The 20,078-nt window shown below is 43.0% G+C and overlaps 2 protein-coding genes across 3 annotated transcripts; one reads left to right on the top strand and one right to left on the bottom strand.

Annotated features, from left to right (window-relative positions):
* The first annotated feature begins 3,279 nt into the window (after positions 1-3,279).
* Positions 3,280-7,282, top strand: LOC311029035 (beta-1,4-galactosyltransferase 1-like). Of its 2 annotated transcripts, XR_014598838.1 has the most exons (3): positions 3,280-4,446; positions 6,105-6,920; positions 6,970-7,282. XR_014598838.1 is itself a non-coding variant. In XM_084033893.1 (2 exons), the coding sequence occupies exons 1-2, from the start codon at positions 4,060-4,062 to the stop codon at positions 6,771-6,773; spliced, it is 1,056 nt and encodes a 351-aa protein (XP_083890019.1). In that variant the 5' UTR covers positions 3,280-4,059; the 3' UTR covers positions 6,774-7,282. The 2 variants fall into 2 exon arrangements, 1 of the variants encoding a protein (XP_083890019.1); XM_084033893.1 differs by having other exon boundaries at positions 6,105-7,282.
* Positions 7,283-12,198: 4,916 nt separating this feature from the next.
* amer2 (APC membrane recruitment protein 2) lies at positions 12,199-17,316 on the bottom strand. Its single transcript, XM_084033256.1, has one exon. The coding sequence runs from the start codon at positions 17,160-17,162 to the stop codon at positions 15,105-15,107; it is 2,058 nt and encodes a 685-aa protein (XP_083889382.1). The 5' UTR covers positions 17,163-17,316; the 3' UTR covers positions 12,199-15,104.
* Between the last annotated feature and the right edge of the window lie 2,762 nt (positions 17,317-20,078).

Genomic DNA, 20,078 nt, shown 5'->3' on the forward strand with positions numbered 1-20,078 from the left:
TTTGACATATTACAAAAATCTAAAAAAAAAACAGGTGTGTGTATGCGTGTGTGTGTGTGTGTGTGTGTGTGTAGGCATCTGCCATGTCTGACTCAACAACAATTTGTATGAAAGAAAAATGTGTGAAAATTCCTGGTATTTGCAGAAATGAAGAACATACAGTGTGTGGTGTACTGTGTTATTAAGATAATTATCATACTATCCTGCACTGATTGACTCAATGAGACTCATATGGCACTTATGTAGTCTTTAGTGCCACATGATAGTGCCACGCGGTTCGAAAAGCCTGATTCAATCTGGGGAAAATAGTTCTGTATCACCACCACAATTCAAAACAAAAAATCTTGGATCAGTTGTGTGAACTTATCAACATAATAAAGGAAAACATTTGTTTTAGCATTCTTCTCATCTATTTAATTAAGAAACGATGCATGTTTTTTTTTCCATAAATGTCGCTCTAGAACCAAAAGCATGCATAAGTAAAATGCCAGTCCAAAGAAAGCAGGTCCGCCCGCTTCAAAAGGGATCCCGCAGAACCAGCAGAGACTTGGCTAAATCAGCAGGGGTTTACCAGTCTTGCTAGCACAGTTTAGGTTGGACGTCCATCCAACAAGTGTACTTCTCTGGGTAGAAATGTCTCAGTAAGCATCATTCTTGTTCTGAAAATCAAGTTGGTGGGAGCAGCAAAAATATGCGTGTGTGTGTGTGTGTGTGTGTGTGTTTTAGGGAGTAATTCTATCAAAATCTTCAAATTAAAGCTGGATTCCATCTATAGAGGCCACTGGATCAGGTTTCTCTACAAACAGCAGTACTGTTATCCAAAAGTGTGCGGTTAAGAACAGAAAGCAGAATACTCTCAGAAAAAGACACACATGTAACATGCATGAACACACATTGATGCGTGTGTGTGTGTGTGTGTGTGTGTGTGTGTGTGTGCGTGTGTGTGTGTGTATACAGGATCCTACACGTAGGCACGCCAAGTCTCTGTAATCTAAGAAAAAAATGTCCCTTCCAGTAAGCACCTCTTCTTTATCAGTGATACATGACTACCCTCTAGGGGTGATACACAAAACTTCACTCATAATATAGGTAGACTTAGAATACACTAAATGGTACTGCACATTGCTTCATAACCATGTGTTCCCACTGCTGGTTTGGTCACTCTCTCAATACATCTGTTTGCACCAAACTTGTAAAATTTATGTAAAGTACTTACCTGTTTTACACCTTATATTTACACTAAATTACTAATCTCCTGAATATCCTGTCTTTCAAACATCTGCCACAAACCGCTAATAAAATAGCCGGGGCTAAAGTACCCATATATTATTTTAGCCTTTGAGGAGTTCAGCTTTTATGTTTGCTATCAGAACACTTTTCGACAGAATTATGATTTAAGCAAACATTTAACATCTTGGTTGGCAATCCAGGCTGTTCCAGTCCTGAGAACTCAAGTTCAGTTGAGTGCCAACATCAACATATTAACCATGTATATCACATAACTGAAGCAGTAAGGATAACAAAGAGGAATTCACATAGTGAACACGATGAACCAAAGTAAATGGTTTAAACAGGCATGGGGACAAAGGAACATCTCCATCAAAGTCCTGGGAAAATGTTAGGGAATGTGGGAACATTTGCTTATGTTTTAACCCTTCCTCCCACAGCAGTGTCAGTAACACGGCTTACATAAATAGAATTAGCTGTTGGATGTAGCATGGGAATACATTGTAAGCCCCACTTGGCCTCAGTGAACCTTAATTTAGACACAATGTATGACAACATGAAGGATATGTGTTGTATTTATGGCGGAGAGGACTAAAATCCTCAGAGCTTCTCTTTTGTAGGATGTTTTTCATTGAATACAAAGTCAAAAACTGCAATGTAACTGTATGTGTTTTATTTCATTGTCATTAATAAAGCAGAACAGTGTCTGAAACAAAAACCCAGTCAGTAGGAACAGTGGTAGTAAGGGAGTAAGCAAGAAGTTGGTTTAAAAATCCAATCCACACTTCAAAAAAGCCAGTTTATAAAAATGCATGGAGTAGCATGACCTCTAGGGGCCACTAGAGGTCTTGTTTGGGCCCAATGTGATGGTGTTTCAAACCTGATTATGCTGTTCAGCCACTGTTTACACTGCAACCCTTAAACTCAGTTGCGGTGTCTTGCCACAAAGAGTCAATACTTGTGAGGTTTATTAACTAACTAACTAAGCAAACTGCTTGGAGGAACACATTTCAACCCACGTTGTGTCAACCCAAAGCTCCATCCATCAATTGTGTACCGCTTATCCTGTATTCAGGGCTGTCATTGGGCAAAGGCAGGGTACACCTGGACAGGTAAGCAGTCTATCACAGGGCTGACATGTAGAGACAGACAACCAGTCATCAATTAACCTACCCCCATCCTGTATGTCTTTGGACTGTGGGAGGAAGCCGGAGAACCCGGAAAGAACCCTACACAGGGGAGAACATGCACACACACACAGAATGAACCCAAACCGGGAATCTAATCATTGTGAGGTAACAGTGCTATCCACTACACCACCGTGCAGCCTCAACCCAAAGCTCCCTGAATTTTAATGGGAGAATTCAATCAACTAGAGTTGAGCGTATTGTTTTGCACCTGTGTGTCTGTGTTGCTGCTTAAGTTGTTGTTAGCTTTTCTAACCAGTCAGTTATTTTAGGAATTGCACCACCCTTTCCTGTCTATCATGTCCTTCCTTGTCTTTGTTCTTTAAAAACTCATCGAACCAGTTCCAAACCGCAGAACATCACTTCACTTCACTTGTTTGGTTATCAGTTGCAATGCTTTGAAATTAATGTCTCCGTTTATCAGTTCTGGTCACATGATTTTAACACTGGCTGCTCTGTTTTCAGCAGGAAGTCTGTGCACTCGTGTCACATGAACATCATGTATTTCTATACTGTTACGCCGTGTTTGTTTTTTCCGACACTGGAAGAAGAACACTATGTGTTTTGTGTACAACTCGGTTGGCCACTTACTAACGCAAGAGAAAAAGAAACACGCAATTGTATTAAACGGTAATGATATCTCCCATTCATTTTCAACACTCAACCTGATATAGTCCCTCCATGTCACACTGCTGAGGGTATGAAACCTGCATTTCCATGTGAAAAACCCCCACAGCTTTCTAAAGGCAAAGTACCTGCTGTAGATAAAGTGAAGTTGGGTGTGACCAGTGAAACTGACACCCGTATTTGTCTGCGTTTACATAGAACCAGCTTCCTCAATTTGGCTCACTCGCCTTTGTGACCCTGCGATTGTGCACATAAATAAGAAGGCAACAGCAGTATGGGATGCTAAGCAGTGACGTTCCACAGGAAGGATTTCAACTACTACGGACGGAAACGCCCTAAATCTTGTTCCACGGGCTGCATTTTTTAATTTTTTTTATTGCGTTTAACATTCAGATTTACTCTGAAGGATCTAACTGAGGAATCTATCAGGGTTGAGAGCTTCTGTTGGGTTCTTTGAGGATTTCTTAAAGGGTTTGTGGGTAACCTGCTGGTCTGCCAAGTTTCACACAGGCGAGATACTGTTGATCAATTGTTAGGTGTCATCTTGGTGTCATGTCAAAATGTGAACAGCATGGTGAAGAGGACTGTTTAATTCCAATTCTAGTTGAACCAGGACATTGATTGGTTGATTCACTGGATCACTTGTGAATTTGCCGTTCAGCTCCGTGTTAGAGAACAGCAAGTTGTGCAAAAAGTACTAAAACATTGAACAGTTGGACATGTGCATTCATAAGTTTAAAGAAGGTCAAATTATGGTAACCTGTAAAGGTTATAGTGCATTTTAGGTTCAGGCATTAGTTTCTGGGAATCAAAGAGAAAATCACAATAAATTATTAAGAACAGGTGTAAAAGCCCAACCCGATCAGCTGACGTGAAGGTGGAAGCTGCTCCCAAGTAAATAAAAACCTGTCTCGTAGCTCTTTTGTTTGGGACACCTTTGACTTGCAAAGAGTAATGCAGGTAGCAGAGCTGCACGAGAGTGGTTGAGCAACCAGGTCTCAACTTCAAGTGTGGCAACATGATAAAACAAGTCTTTATTGGCTTGGCCCTTTTTACAGTACTCAGTGTAGTGTGTTTAGCTGGGTTCCTATTTTATAGCAAAGATGGCACTTTATCTTTTTTCACGCGGCCGTATATTGCAAATGGAACCGACACACTTCACCAAATAAAAGAACTCGTTCAAGTGAGAACCGAAGCCTCAAATGCCACCGAAGAAAAGACACGGATGCCACCCACTACAAGCAAGCCTTTGGGACCCTGCCCCGACGTCTCTCCAAATCTCGTGGGTCCGCTCCATGTGGAGTTTAATTCTAAACGGACTTTGGATGAGGTGAGAAAGCAGATGGCTCCTCTGCTTCACGAAGGAGGATGGTACAAGCCACCAAACTGTATCGCACGACAGAAGGTAGGCGAATGAATGGAGAGACGAGAATAAATAATTCACATTTAACCAGGCTTTTAGATATGTAGAATCCGTTTGGACAAGTACGCGTTAACACTTCTGTGAAGTAAGTCATATTTGTGTAATTTGTGAAAATGAAACAGCAAGAACTTGTCAAATCAATTAAGTGAAATTACTACATTGACAGGACATGGGATGTAAAAACAGGAAATGTATGTAGAATAAGTAAAGACACACTGTGCTTTACTGTGGACAGAGCTGTGTAGCTTTACCACATTGTTCTACACAGATGATTGACAGTCATCATGGTGCTTTTATTCCACTGGACGCCAAGATTATTATTCTTGCTGCAATGTTTGCACATAATATTGCTGTACTTCAATAAGTAGGTATGAAGGACGTTGGTATTAGTCATGCATCATTTCCCTTCTGGTGCAGGCAACACCTGTTAGCTAATCATGATTCTTGGCAGTCCAAGTACATGAGTGGTGTTTGTGTGTGTATTTGTCAATTTTATGGGCAACACACCTACGGGATATTTACTCTGGGGGTTAAAGGAGTTTACACAGCATTCCTTAAAAAAAAAAAGAAGAAAAAAAAGCTTAGGGCTATTAGTGTAAAAGTAATAAATTGACAACGCCACCCTGGGACTTTCACCCAAAGATTTGCTTCTTTTTGGTTTAGCTCAACACACAGGGGATCCCACAGACGCACAGATAAGTCCACATTTAAAAGTCTGACACAGTGGTTTGACCAGTTAAACTTTTATTTAATAATAATAATTAAAAAAACAAGTTAAAAGATGGTCACAGTGGGTCCATAAATACAGTCAAGCACCGAGAGAGTAAAAACAATTCACTTCCTACTGTGATTAAAAGGAGGGATACCCCCGTTTTATTACAAAAGGGGGAAGAAAGTATAGGTGCCTTAGCCGCACAGCAAAACAACTAAAATACATAAATAAAATCACACAACACTCTTAATTAAGATCGGGCATGCAACCGACAGGCTGGACTGGGGGCAGCCTCCCTCTTCCCTGCTATGATGCCCCCGATGATGCCCTCGCCGTTAATGGCGGATTTCGGTATGCGTAGCGTGAGGTTTAAACCGTCCGTTTAACGGGGATGACTTAAAAAGTGACACAGTGCAACAACTTAAAATAGAAAATAACTAAAAGGGCAGTAAAACGGGTGCAGATGGAACTACGAGGGCACCGACCCGACATAAAAGAAACACAAACGAAAACTACCGACAGCAATAAAACAAATCAACTACGTTTTAAAACCAAAACAAACAAAACAATATAAAACCAAGCGAGGCAAAGCAGCAGGTGGTAGTCTATGTAAGAACAGAGATACAAGTTATTTACAATTTGTCATACGTTTTTGTAAAGTGCAAATAAACAGTCACCGCGGGTTACCTTCGCTGTCGACGCCGTTCGTACACAGACGGGTCGGTACCAAAGAGAGGACCGGAAACGGAAAAGTAGGGGTCCTCCCGTGTATTTATTCCCGGAGGGGAGCAAGTGGGGTCGATCAATTGGTTCCACGCCGGCGAGGGAGCAACCGACGAAAAGGGGAGGGGTGCGAGCAAATGTCAGCTAACCCACCGGTTACATGTGAATGAAAGTTAAAGCAAACCTGCCTATTTCGTTTGTTTAGGTGGCGATCATCATTGCATTCCGAAATCGGCATGAACACCTCAAGCATTGGCTGTTTTACCTCCATCCCATACTGGTACGCCAGCAGTTGGACTACAGAGTGTTTGTCATGAACCAGGATGGAGAAGGAGTGTTCAACCGGGCTAAACTGATGAACGCAGGTTACGTGGAAGCGCTGAAGGAATATGACTATGATTGCTTTGTCTTCTCGGACATAGATTTGATTCCTATGGACGACCGTAACCTCTACAGGTGTTTTGACAATCCTCGACACTTGGCTGTGGCCATGGACAAATTTGACTTCCACTTGCCCTATAACGGCTACTTTGGTGGGGTTTCTGCATTGTCTAAGGAGCAGTACTTGAAAATCAATGGCTTCCCAAACACTTATTGGGGCTGGGGTGGTGAGGACGACGATATCTATAAGCGAGTCATCTTCCATGGAATGTCCATTTCTCGACCTGACTATGTGACGGGAAAGTACCGGATGATCAAGCATCAGAGAGACTTGCACAACGAGGCTAATCCAAAGAATGGTGGCAAACTGAGCCACACCTGGTCTACTATGAAAACAGATGGGATTAATTCTCTCAAATACACAGTCAAGGAAATTGTGAAGGATATACTGTACACATACATCACTGTGGATATTGAAGCTCCGCTAAGCTAAGCAACCTGTGCTTCCTGGACTGGTGTTGACTTGACATTTTGCTCTCAACAATCAAACAAAAATGAAGTAGAACTGGTTCTTCAAATCTCAGTGAATCCAGTTGGTCGGGTCTTATTAAACCAAAGGAAACGTGTCTTAGTGTATTGTGTTTGCAAATGTGTGTGTCTTACTAAAGTTTATTTTTATGAATACGAAGCACAGAGTTACTTTGGCAAAGTCCTTGAATGACAATCACAATTGAGCTACTCTGAGACGCAACAATTGTCAAATAGGGAAAGATTGTGGTTTTCACAGGCAAACAAGACTTCTTCACTTCTTCTTTTTATTGCATAGGGAAAATGGAATTTTATATTTTATTTATCACGTAATATTTTCTAAATGTAATGGTTTTGTCTTGAGGGATTGTCTGTGCAGCACCAATGTTGCTCAATATTGATGATGACATACTTGAAGTTGCTCACTGAACATTGTTGAATGTGTTATGAAATTAAAGGGGGAGGGGAGAATCATTGTGGTGGCAGTGATAAAAAATGGCTGATTTAACTTTTGTTTTTCTGGAAGATGGATTTACTCCTTTGTTATTTATGGCCTTTTGCAATGAAGTAGTTTTCTCCAAAGCTGATCTGAAGAATGTCTCATTATTATCTGTTACAATGTTTTAGAAAACATCCTATTGAGAAGAACAACGTGTCAACTTTGTACTGTAGTAGTATCACTTAACATGATTTACCATAGCACCCTTTAATCAGCAGATCTAGTTGGATAGAGCAAAACATGTTTCACCAAATGGAGCATTTTCAGAGAGAGCGAGAGAGAGAAATGTAAATAGAGTGGAGCTTCCTGGTTGCAGAGTTGAAAATTGGTAATACAGAGGAGAACATATGTTTAGAAGTTCACAGGACACTCGGTACTGTCAAACACCCACCACTAGAGGGCCCGGTTTGAAAACATACAGGTACTTTACACACACACACAAACACACACACACACACACACTCGTGTATATTTTTTAAAGAGCGTTATACTGCGTTTTTCCAAAGAGAAATTTACCCACAAAATTCTTACAATACTTTTGTTTTGTTTAATATACATAATCAGTCTTAAACATAGCACATGACATACAAATTAAAAGTAATATAATGGTATATAGATGTACTCAGACATGCAATACACATTCAATTGAATCAGGCATTCGATTCTGGGTAACAAAAATGAAATCACGATTTATCATCAACAGGTGTGAGGCCCAACCTGATCATCTGACGTGAACGCTGGAAGCTGCTCCCAAGTGTGGCGAGGGGGGATGCCAGACGCCGCCATCTGGAGACTTTCAAACCCAAGAAATCTTTGACAGCGCACAGATCATGTGAGAAATAACAGGAAACAGGTTCATTACTGACAGGCAGGGACGTGATAATTAAGTTAAATATAAAAACACACAGGGTTGGAACTGTTGAGGGAGAAATACAATTAATGAGAAATAAAAAATCCTAAAAATGAAATGGGCAAAAGTACTTTATTACAAATATTTCTAGAAAAGGCCTCAATATAAAATGTTAAGATCCAGAAACTTCTAATAAATTCAACCCAACCACAACGAAAAGGAAAACTCAGTCATAGAGTCCATATGTGGAGCGGCAGACTACACAGGGGGTCCAGGGGTGCTACCACTACTCACCTTCAGTGCAAATGGTGCAGTCAATACCTGTTTGTACTTGAAGTTGCTCAGTGAACATAGTGGAATGTGTGATGAAATGAAAGGGGTGAATCAGTTTGGTGGCAGTGATAAAAACGGTTGATTTAGCTTTTCTTTTTTGTTTTTCTGGAAGATGGATTTACTCCTTTATGTGATTTATGGCCTTTTGCAATAAAGTAGTTTTTTTTCCAAAGCTGATCTGAAGAATGTACCTTTATTTTATGAACTGTGACAATGTTTTAGAAAGTGCTCTAAGCGATTGAGAAGAACTCAATTCACCGTGTAAACTTGATACTGTAGTATCACGAACAAACATGATTTACCATACCACCCTTTAATCAGCAGATCTAGTTGACTTGTTTATGGTACAGCAAAACAGAGAGTTTCACCAAATGATGCATTTTCTGGATTTCAGTTACAGTTTTGATCTCTACCAAGGTGTATTAAGGTCTGCAAGGTTCGTGTAAGGCTTCTCTCATTCGCACTCCTCAATAACATACAAAACACACTGTATACTATATAATACAACCTCAAAGTATTTTGATTTCTTTCCAATTACTATTTTCTAAACTTACTTATACTTAATTTTTAACTTATTTTTAACACTTATGCCAAAATCTCATCTGTTTTAAGATAAAATACATCACAGTCACTCTCAGTGAGGTATTAAAAAATAGTCACACAACCAAGACAAACTGAAACATTTGGTAAATTTCACTCACACTAGATACTTGGCTGAGCATAAAGAGGTATTCAACTCAAATTGTTTTACTAGTATTGTGTCTCACTCCATGCAGGTTGCTTTTCTGGTAACAGGTAAAGCTGGAAGCCTTGGGCGGGTGGAGAAATATGACCTGGAAGGTCAGTCATCCAGAAGACGCTATAGAAACACACTCACTAACACAACCATACATATGGAGAGTAACGTGCAGTCAGCCCAACCCCCTAATTAATGTTTCAGCATTGTTGCTCTAGTAAATGAAAGATAACACTACACACTTGGAAGGGGGACCAAGTCATGCTGCAGCTTGCAAAGTTCAACTGATGTTTACGTGGTAATTCCATTCAAGGGATCCATAACAGGAAGTAATGAAGGAAATGAGGATTTATACCACAAAAGTGAAAATATGTATTAAGTTGAGTGCTAAATTCAAGCCCATCCTACTGTCATCTCCGACCTTGTAGTCTTAAAGCAAAATCCTGTCATCATTCATCTTGTGAGTCATAACTCAATTCATATTCTGTTTTGCTTTTAAACTTAATTAAACATCTTGTCTGTCTGGATTCCTCACATCAAAGTCTGAATTTGTCATTAACTGGTGAACTCCTGAACCAGAATTACGCATTCGATTGTCTGTGGGGTAAAAAGCTTCACTTAACACCGAACTGTACTGCATGCTTGGGTCTTCACGGTGTGCAGATCTGCCCATTGACAGGGTCAACAGCTTGTCTGTTGATGAATTATTGACATGAGAGGATTACACAACATTGCCCCGGGAGGAACTGTGGCATCATATGGGAGAGAGAGAGAGAGAGAGAGAGAGAGAGAGAGAGAGAGAGAGAGAGAGAGAGAGAGAGAGAGAGACTTAAACCTGGTTATACAGAGAGGAACCTTTACAGAGGGAACGTATGTTTAGAAAGAGAGGTACGGGTTCATTTCCAATCCCACGTTGTCAGAAACTCCACAAACACTCGCCCATCCTCCTTCCTGCCCAGCCCCCTCTTTTCATTGGTTGACCTAGTGGAGTTACTATGGGAACGACTGTAGAGAGGCTGCCATGAGAAAATGTGGGGTACAGCTTTTGAATGGTGCTTAGGGCTCAATCACACACACACACACAAACACACACACACACACACACACACACACACACACACACACGACAAGGAAACCCCATCATTTCTCTCCTCCAGCATTTGTAATTTAATAAGTCGGCCTATAGAGGGCTTCTTTGTTAGTCTTTCTGAAAAGCTAAAATGTGTTACTGTGGTTTATATGCTGTATTATCTTCCCATACATATATAACTATATGTACTACTATGCTGTGTAGTAAAATACAAACATAATTGTAGCCAAGATATAATGATGATATGTTCATAGGAGCTGTAATTGAATACTAAGACATAGTTTTGTTGAAATTAAAATAGCTTGTGTCATGTTTTAGCTCTTTGCTGCAGGACATCCAGATATGAGCTATAAGGAGCAACACACTTATAATTGATTATACATATTAACCGCATGAAAAAGCACTCATACTTCTTATATTACAGATTATGCAACATGATGAAACAGCACATTGATAGTCTTAAACATAACTTAAATGGAGCCTTCTTCCATTCACACAGATGGGTTTTGTCTATCTGAATATACTTGTATTCACCCTGTCTGAAACGCTCTGTTTTATCGCTTTTCACAATAATGTTGCTAGGTAACAGCTTGGGTCCATGTTTACTTCCTGTCAGCTGTGGGCTGTAACTGGATATAAACTGGGACTCATTCAGAATTTTAAGTTTAAAAGTGTCAAATGGTCTTTATTGTATAGTTGTGCTGTTATACTTGTTACTGTTAAATGTGGGGTTGTATGTTTTTCTCCATGGATTTATACTTTCACAGCATTTATATGGCACCTAGATCTGATTTATAATAAAGACAAAAAATATCACATTTTACAATACGGGCCCTTTTAAATCACTATAAACCGTCACTAACACTCACAATAAATCTTCTACTGCTTCTTCTTTTGGATTTCTTCCTCCATCCATCCATCCCTCCCTTGTTTTCCCTTTTCAGTAACTCTTATAAATAGTTAGTTGTTCAGCACAAACTAAATCCTCCCTGTTGTGCACTTGTACCAGATGTATGCACCATAACAAACACGCACACACACAGTGACAAACATGTAGTCCACAATGAGGACGAGTGTTCACATCCAGCAGCAGCAGCAGCAGCAGCAGCAGATTTATGATGAGATCAGCCAACACACACGCGCACCGGCACACACCATTCTCGCTGTCAGCATCGCTAGCTTTGATCTGCTGGGTTGGTACAAGTGAGTGTTATGGTCTTACGTAAGGCTTTTACATAAACCTCAGTGTGCAGAAACGGAGGGAGAGAGCCGGATAGAGAGGGAGGGGGTTTACTGCACCATTACAAAGGGGATTCGCACTGCACCAAATTTTCCTCCCACTGCACATGCATGCGCACTCACACCATAACAACATATACGCTTTCCCTGGCAACATGTGTCTTCCTTGAAGCAATCAGACTCTCCGTTTCATCTATAGTCAGGACGCACAGATGCACACACACGCATCAGCTGCCCTTCTTTGTCATCATGTTGGCTGTCTGTCCCTGTCTCTACGTATCTTTTTCCCACGAGAGACCGACAGACAATGACACATCCATCAGGCTTCCAACGCAGCGATCAATAAAATGTATTGATGACCTATAACTCCCAAGCCAAGCAGACTTCTCTCAAATGTGACGCCACAACACAAACGGCACACGCTGCACATCAACAAAAGCATCTCTGTTTCTCACCCTATCCCCCCCCCCAACCTACTCCCTGGGGATTTAAGCCACCGGGATGTGGGGGAGGAAAGATGGAGCAGGGGAGTTGATGAGTGAGGGGCTTTATCTGTTTTTGTTTTTTTTAGCTAATTATACAAGCCCACGAAGCCCCTGACATTAAAATGTATGGATTATTGTGTAAATGTGGTTACAAAGAGTCAGGAGCTCATCTATCAGCGCAAACAGTTTTATTCATTAAATATGAAAAGTGGAAAGATTTCACATGGTGAACACACAGATGGTAACAAAAAGAAAGGAAAACACAATGTGCTGCAGCCAATGAAGGCCCAGATGTGGAAGCAATAAAAAAGGAGAGACATCTGGATAAAAATAATACAAGGAACCGAGCCAGGTGTCAATATGATGACCTCTGTGGCTGATGCAACAGATCAAGGTACCCCAAAGGTTCAACCATAATTTCGCTGTCGTACTTGGAAAAAGCAAGAAGTCATATTTACACACCAAAATGTGGCATGTGGGACATCAACTGAGGAAGATTTAAACAAAAACATATGACAAAAATATGATGCGTAATGATCACCCCTTGTCCAGTTCATAGCTCCCTGCTCTCTCTTAATCTCCATATTTGTATAATTAGATTTATGACAGTATCATAAGATAAAATTATAATTTTTTCACTCTTCGGGCAACTGATTAAGTCAACAATTAACAACATCGTCAATGCAGCATTAATATCTCTCATTTGAAATGATTTACCAGGAACACTTTGAAAGTTTGGATTGTTGTCCATCCCCATCACATAAAAAGTTACCTCGAGTCACCATCCCTTTCCATCTATCTTTCTCTGCACAAGAGGTGACCTTTAGCCTGCCCTTTTTATCGGGAGAGAAATGCACTTACTGCAGACCTGGGATCAGGTTACCCCATGGCCTGTCCTACACTACACCGTCAGGAGGCTGAGAAGATATCTGAACCTGGAGCAGGGATTTTGGATCAATCATCACATTCTAAATGAGATGGGAAGCTGAACTAGGATGACCCTCAAGTCTCATTGGCACCCTTGTGGTTAGGATTAGAAAAAAACGTCACCATCTCGAATGTCTTTGCCTACGAAAACCCCTCTCTTTGACTGACGTGTGGGGAGCACTCTGCTCCCTGTAACTTGTCCCACTGAATCCCAGACAAAGGCCTTTTTTTGCACTGCAATACACCCCCTCATTCTTAAAACAAGTGGTGCTTTGCGAGGCTCAACACAATGTGCAGTGGTTTGTCTTCATCTTCCAGAGCATGGGAGACTTAGAAAACAGTAAACGCCACCACTTGTCTTGCCCCCACAAAAGAGGGACAAAGAGGAAATCAGACCAATGCAGCTGTCAAATAGTGTACAATGATGTCAAGCTACATTCAGATTCACACAGCTGCGGTGGTTTCCGAGAGTGAAAGTTGTACAACATTATGAGTACAAGAGCCAGAGGAGGAAGTGTGGAGTACTGGTACTGAACTGACTAACAGTATTAGTTTGACTTTGTATCTTAAGCAGTTAATGTGACTCAAAGTCTTTTCTTTGTCTAAAACCCTGACTGAATTTCCTTGTCTTTTTTTGGGTCACATCCTGTTTAAAAACACTTGCAGGAATATCATTCTTGTATTATTCTGGCTCTAAAAATGCCTCCTTGTCATCCACTCACATCAGCCTGCACACTATGTTAGTACAGAGGAACAGAAAGCAGATCATTAAGAAGCTGGTGCAATCACAGTTTAAGATCCAAGCAGTATGAAAATCCAGTGAAGAAGAACTAGAAAAAAACTGGTTGTTTGTGCATGTATCCTTTAGAGAAGAAAGTCACCCAGTGTAGCTACGAAGACAGTTCCAAAGGTTGAACAGTGCGTTTAACTCAGGTCCATTAGATGATGTTTCCTGACCTTTGTGGCTTACATGTGTGGCACTGCATGCGGAGAGGGAGTAGGAAATCTTTCTGTGCATGTCTGATTGTATGTGTGTGTATGTGCGCGTGTGTGTGTGTGTGTCTGTTGATGCATCAGTGCACGGATCCCTCAAAGTCGAGTATTGCGATAGTTCTGCAAGTTTTCATTGGTAGTTCAACAGTTGTAAATCCCAGAGATTGACATCTTGTGGATGTACTTTGGGGTTTAAGTGAGATCCAGGTGCAAAAGGCTGAAGCCAAACTTAGTCCATCCACAATAGTAATAATAATAATAACCAGTGAAAACAGAGGAGGTCTCCTCATCCAAAAAAAACAAAAAAAAACACCCAGACATAAGTTGTGTGGCCTTCAGCTTGGCCACAATTGTAGATTTGCAAAATATGTAAGTAACAAAACCTCTCAGTGTTCATGTGTCGTATTTTTGCACATACATTTTAATAATCAGTCTGCGGTCAGAAGAAGAACATCTTCAAAGAGCAAAAAACACACACAACAGCAAAAAAAAAGAAAAAAAAGGGTTATTCCAAGTTGTGGATGCCGTTGAGTCTGTCCAAGTCTATCACAGGCTGTGAAATGAAGACTGCGTTCTTTCTTTTTAACTTTGGCTCTAAGAATCAAAGGATTAGGAGGTAATTTGTTACAGATTAGACAAGATGACAATCTCAGAAAAATAACGTTGATTAGATTAGGTCCGTATAAGCAAATTATGCCATGTGGAGTTCCATAATAAAAGTGTAAAAGATAAAAGGTGCTCTGCTTTTTTTCTTTTTCTTTTGCAGTGTGCAGTCATGAGCTCTCGAACTCTCAGCAGGTCAGGAGATTTTTCCAGGGAGCTACAAGGCAAATGTGTCTATGGATTGTCAAAAGTCAACCTCCATAGTTCCAGTGAGGGCTGTGAAGTGTTAAACCAGCTTTCTGGAGTCTCCTTGTGACTTTCTCAAGTGAACAAATCCACCTATTCAAATTGAGCCTGTCGTCAGCCAAAACTCTTAAGGAATGAGAGCTTTTAAGATTTCAAAGGAATTTATAGGCTGTTAACTCTATAGCTCAACATTTTTCTTGGTCTGGGAAAAGTTTTGGCTCTGCATAAACAGCACTGAAGTGATGTACAGTCAAGTCAATAAGTTAGTGGGCGAGAATCACACCTTTGACAGGAGCTATTTCTTGGGTTTGTTTCCAGAACGACGGATGGGCACCTTGGATACAGGGATTCTGGTGCGAACTGGAGGAGGCGCCTGGGTCTTTGGTGGATGGGATTCAGCCTCTACAACAGACGATAGGGCTGACTGGCTTACAGAGTGGGGAGGTGGAGTTTGTCTGCTGCTTACTGGGATCTTGGAATCCCGAGGAAGGCTTGTGCTGCCTTTCATTGATTGGAAGGAGGAAGAGGATGAGGAGGAGGAAGGAGGCGTCGTTTGGGAGGTGGGGCTCAGCTTGTATTCAGTGGATGGAGAGGGAGTACTGTTTAGGTCTGCATCTTCATCCTGCTCTTCATCCTCTTCTATCTCTTCGGGGTCATTGTAGAGGTCGTACAGGTGGTCTCCAGAGCAACTGTCGCGTGATAGAACCAACCTCTGGTTACGCTGCAGCCCGCTCTCATCAGGTGTTGCCGTGGGCGTTGCTGAGGGGGTATCCCAGTATCCCTCATCACTGAGTGGCTCTTTTTCACCAGGCGATATGGGGTGACGGCTGTGTGTGTGAGGGAGGGGGGGTTTAGCTGCCCGGCCTCCTGTGGCACCAACTACTGGAATCTTACTGAGCCCCAATGCCTTGACCTGGGGTACCTTGCGGTCTGCACTCCTGTAGGCTGAGGGTAAGTGGCTGCTGGTAGGCTTGCAGGAGGCACGAGGAGGATACGTGGATGTTGGGGTAGTAGAGGGAGGCTGGTGTGATCGGGGCAAAGCAGGAGAGTCGTCACCTGTGGATGGCAGCATGTGCCAAAGCCCCTGCATGTCCGCATCGTCCACTCCTTCTGGACTTGCCATTTCTTCCCCTCCGCCCATGTAGGCCACCACACCACTACCGGCTGGGTGCTGCTGTGGTGGAGGTGGTGCCCTGGCCCGGGCTGGGAGGGAAGAAGGCACTGAACTTGAAACAGAGAACATGGGCTGGGTCCTCTGGGAAGATAGAGGGGGTTTGGTTGGGGAGCCACGACACGTGGCGATGCTGATACCAACAGCTCTCCCAACGCTCGCTCCCACACTCCCCCCTCCTCCACTGCTGCTGCTGCTGGTGCCACTGCCCCCATTACCCGCTGGCCCTTCCTCATCTGCGTCAGCAATAATGTCACCACAACCTGTCAAGGAATCGAAGCTCTTGAGGGATGTGACATCAGTGAAGAGGAGAGAGCAGAGGCGGTCCACCGAAGGTTCTGAGGGTGGGTCGCCCGTGCTGCAGCGATCTAAAGGGGGTGTAGCGAGGGAGGGGGTGAGGCTGGAAATTGAGGCTTTGATTTTTTGGATAGGAGGGTGCACTGGCGAGTCAGTGGGTGTGCAAGGAAAGGGGGAGTCTGGCTCACCAGATGGCCCTGGCATGGCAACAAAGTGTGGGGGTGTCATGGTAACACTAGCAGTTGGAGTCTCTGGGTTAGGAGATGACTCGTCATTCCCACAATCCACCTGGTGATGATGTGGTGGAGGTTCAAGGGTGAGTGTAATATCCTTCACCTTTTCAGAGTCAGCAATATCCCCCTCCTTCTCCGTCTTCCGCTCCACCTCTTCCCCCACTCCCTCGTTTGTTTTTTCCTTGCGTCTCCATCGCATGCTGCTGAAAAAGCCCTTTAGGCCCCTCCCTCTTCTGACAAGGCCCGCCCCTCCGTTTTCACTCGACCTAAAACTCCCTCTTCGGAGGAGAGAGAAGAAACTCAGCGATTTGCTGAGGGACCTGACGGGACCTGCCTCCATGATAGCAAGCCCCTCCCCTCGCTGTCCATCAGCATCGTTGTTAGAGCCCGTAAGTCCATCGTGGGTTCTGCTCCTAACGAGCTCAACCGACGCCGCTGAGCCATTTCCATTCAAAGAAGTCCCATTGTCAGAATTCCCATTGTTGCCACTGTTTGTAGCCCCTTTGTTCCTGAAGGAGAAGAAGCTGGCCATCCCAGAGCCGGTGCGCCGCTTTCCGAAGAGTTTGAAGGCAGCTTTGTTGATCTTCCCTGTGGGCTGGGGGTCACACTGAGGGGCCACAGGAGGCTCCACACACTCCGACTGCACCTCCATTATCTAGCACTCTATCGCTCCCACTCTATCGTCTCCCTCAAGCTCTCCAGCTGCCTTTCTGTCCTCTCTCTCTCTCTCTCTCTCTCTGACCACACATACACCCACCCTCTCTCTATCGCTCTCAATCTCCGCCCTGCTGTCTGGTGCTCTTTCACTCCCACTCTGACTTGCTTTAACGCCTGCCTGCTGGTTTTCTCTCTCTCTCTTTCTCTCTCTCTCTCTCTCTGCTTGCCTCCCTCCCCTCCCTCTCTTGCCCCCTCTCTCTCTCTCTTTCTCACACATGCACACACACACATGCTGGGAGCTGCTCCTTATTGTATCCATGGCAACTGGGTGGGCTAAGCAGCTTTCGTCAATGTTGGCGGGGTGCCAGTGCCTGTCCTCCACACCATCCCCCATCCTCTTCCTCCCGTCTTCCTCTACCTTCCCTGTCACCAATGCACTGTTTGCTCTTTTCTTTCAACCGCTCATCAATTTATAAGCCCTACAGTCACCACTTCCATCCCTGTGTGTGCGTGTGTGTGTTTGTACTGTACAGTGTGTATGGCAAACACGTAAAGATACACACCCGCTGACAAATTATGACGGATTAGACATGAGCTCAATATGTTTATGTGAGCTTTCTCGGCAGATCATGAGACAGAGTGGAATGGCTAATTATAAAGACTGCTTGCATACTTGTTTGGATTTGATGTTGTTTATACATGTCTGTGGAACATGGGCCATGAAGGTCGGGGTAATCTAACAAGTGAAAGCAGACTAGCACAAGTTTTGAATAAATTCTTGGTAGATGTGTCGTCCTGTATCCGGCAAGGACAGACATGTCAAAGCTTTGTGCAAACAGCAGCTTGACATTTGTCAGGATTACCTTCTTCATCCGGGTTCTGTGTGTATGGTTCGGTGTGTGTGTGTGTGTGTGTGTGTGTGTGTGTGTGTATGCTCAAAAGTAAATGTAAATAAACATGTCAAAAGCCTGTAATATAAGACTCAAATATGAGACCTGCTGATCAACAGTATAAGTGACCTTTAGCAAAGCTGCTGTTGCACGCACACACACACACACACACACACACACACACACACACACACACACACACACACACACACACACACATACATAGTCTAACAAAACACTCTTCCTCCAGTTAGTGAACGGTTAATTGTTCTGCATGCTCACTGAAACTTTCTGGGTGCCAACAAACAGTAATAGCTAAGAAAGCTTGTAATGTTAGCTGCATGAGTGGTTACAAACACATGGACACACGTACACAGGATAATAGGATGACAGTTAGATATGTTGTCATAGCTCTCAGACAACTGGTCCCGCGTGTCCATATGGCAGAGGGCTCGAGGCCATATGGCCTATATGTCTAGCCCAAACTGTATTGGAGGCATGTCTGAGTGTGTGTGTGTGTGTGTGTGTGTGTGTATGTATATGTTTCAAGTTATGAATGAAACACAATGATTGTGCAAATGCCCGAAGGTAAACTCTGACTTCATTGAGGTGCTATATTTGCTATAAGATGACCTGAAAAAGAGACTTGAAATGGGAGCTCCCCATCTCTCCTGCTGAGCCATGCAGTGGATTCACCCAGAGTTCTCTGTTTTGAGCGTGATCCACTGTGGTTGCTCTTTTTCAGCGTCTATTCTCGCCTCCCAACCCCCAATGAATCTCCCCGATACTACGACCCACTTACAAACCTCCTCTTCCCTCCTTACCTCCCTCCCCTGCTCCTTCTCTCTCTCTCTCCCTCTCTCTCTCTCTCTCTCTCTCTCTCTCTCTCTCTCTCTCTCTCTCTCTCTCTCCTCTTCCAGCCCACTGCTATCAAACAATGTCTGCATTCATCGGCCCAAGGCAACACACACACCCACAGATCCACAGACATGCTCACACCCACACAAACACATTATGAGGGCATCCCCAGAGTGAAGCGCTGAAGCATCTCTTCCTTATGCTCTCCCCCAATATGAAAGATAATGTCTGCTCAGCCAACAAGTCAGTCGCCCAGCCTATTTGCCCGCCAGTCAGTCAGTTGCCCGGTGTGCAGCTTTTCAGGTACATCAGATACTCGAGCAGAATGCCCGATAGCCATGCTAGCAAATCAGCTGGCGATGGACTTGAAGCCGACTCTGAGAAGCAGATGGCTGCTCAGAGTCTGCTGAGACTCACAGAATGAGACAAAGGATTTTGCTGAGTTCTTAGGATGGAAATGGACATTAGCATGCTGCTTAAATCACTCAAACATTAGCAAAGCATTACTGATATTATGCAATATTTGTATATTCCACAATTAAGATCATTATAATTAATCTGACAGCCTGTGCCAGCCGTTACAATCTATTTTAAAGTACTGGACCAGGTTGAATATGATGGGGAAGCAGCAGGGTTTAGAGGATAATAGCTATTTATCACAAACACTTTGAGGCTGCCACTCCACTATGTAAAACCAACTGTGGTCCAAAAGCTTTTTAGGGATATTTCACACAAATGCACACCATCCTGTTTCAGCCCCTCGAGTGAAGCTCAGCACTAAGTGGGACAGTTAGAGGACATTTTCTCTCGCTGCCTCTCTTTCTCTCTTGCTGTGTTTTCCAACCATCTGACTTGTTTGAGCATGTGTGCATAATGTGCATACCCTTTGTGCTTTTTCCTGCATGTGGCTGCTGAATGTGCTTTTAAACTCTCTGCTAGCGACGAGCCCCGGGATGCAAATATTGACGTAGTTTTCAAAACGCCTGGGTGTGAAGCCTCTGTGTGTATGGTGGAGGGGAAGCATCAAAGGATGCATTGATGGATGGATGAATATGTTATGATGACGTCTTGTCTATTTTGCATGAATAAATTAATTCATTGCTATTAAAAAAAAAGTTCACTGCCAATGCAAAAATGTAACAGAGATGCAAATAATGTCCAGG

Source organism: Eutrigla gurnardus, assembly GCF_963514095.1.
Source record: "Eutrigla gurnardus genome assembly, chromosome: 18".
NCBI classification, from domain to species: Eukaryota; Metazoa; Chordata; class Actinopteri; order Perciformes; family Triglidae; genus Eutrigla; species Eutrigla gurnardus.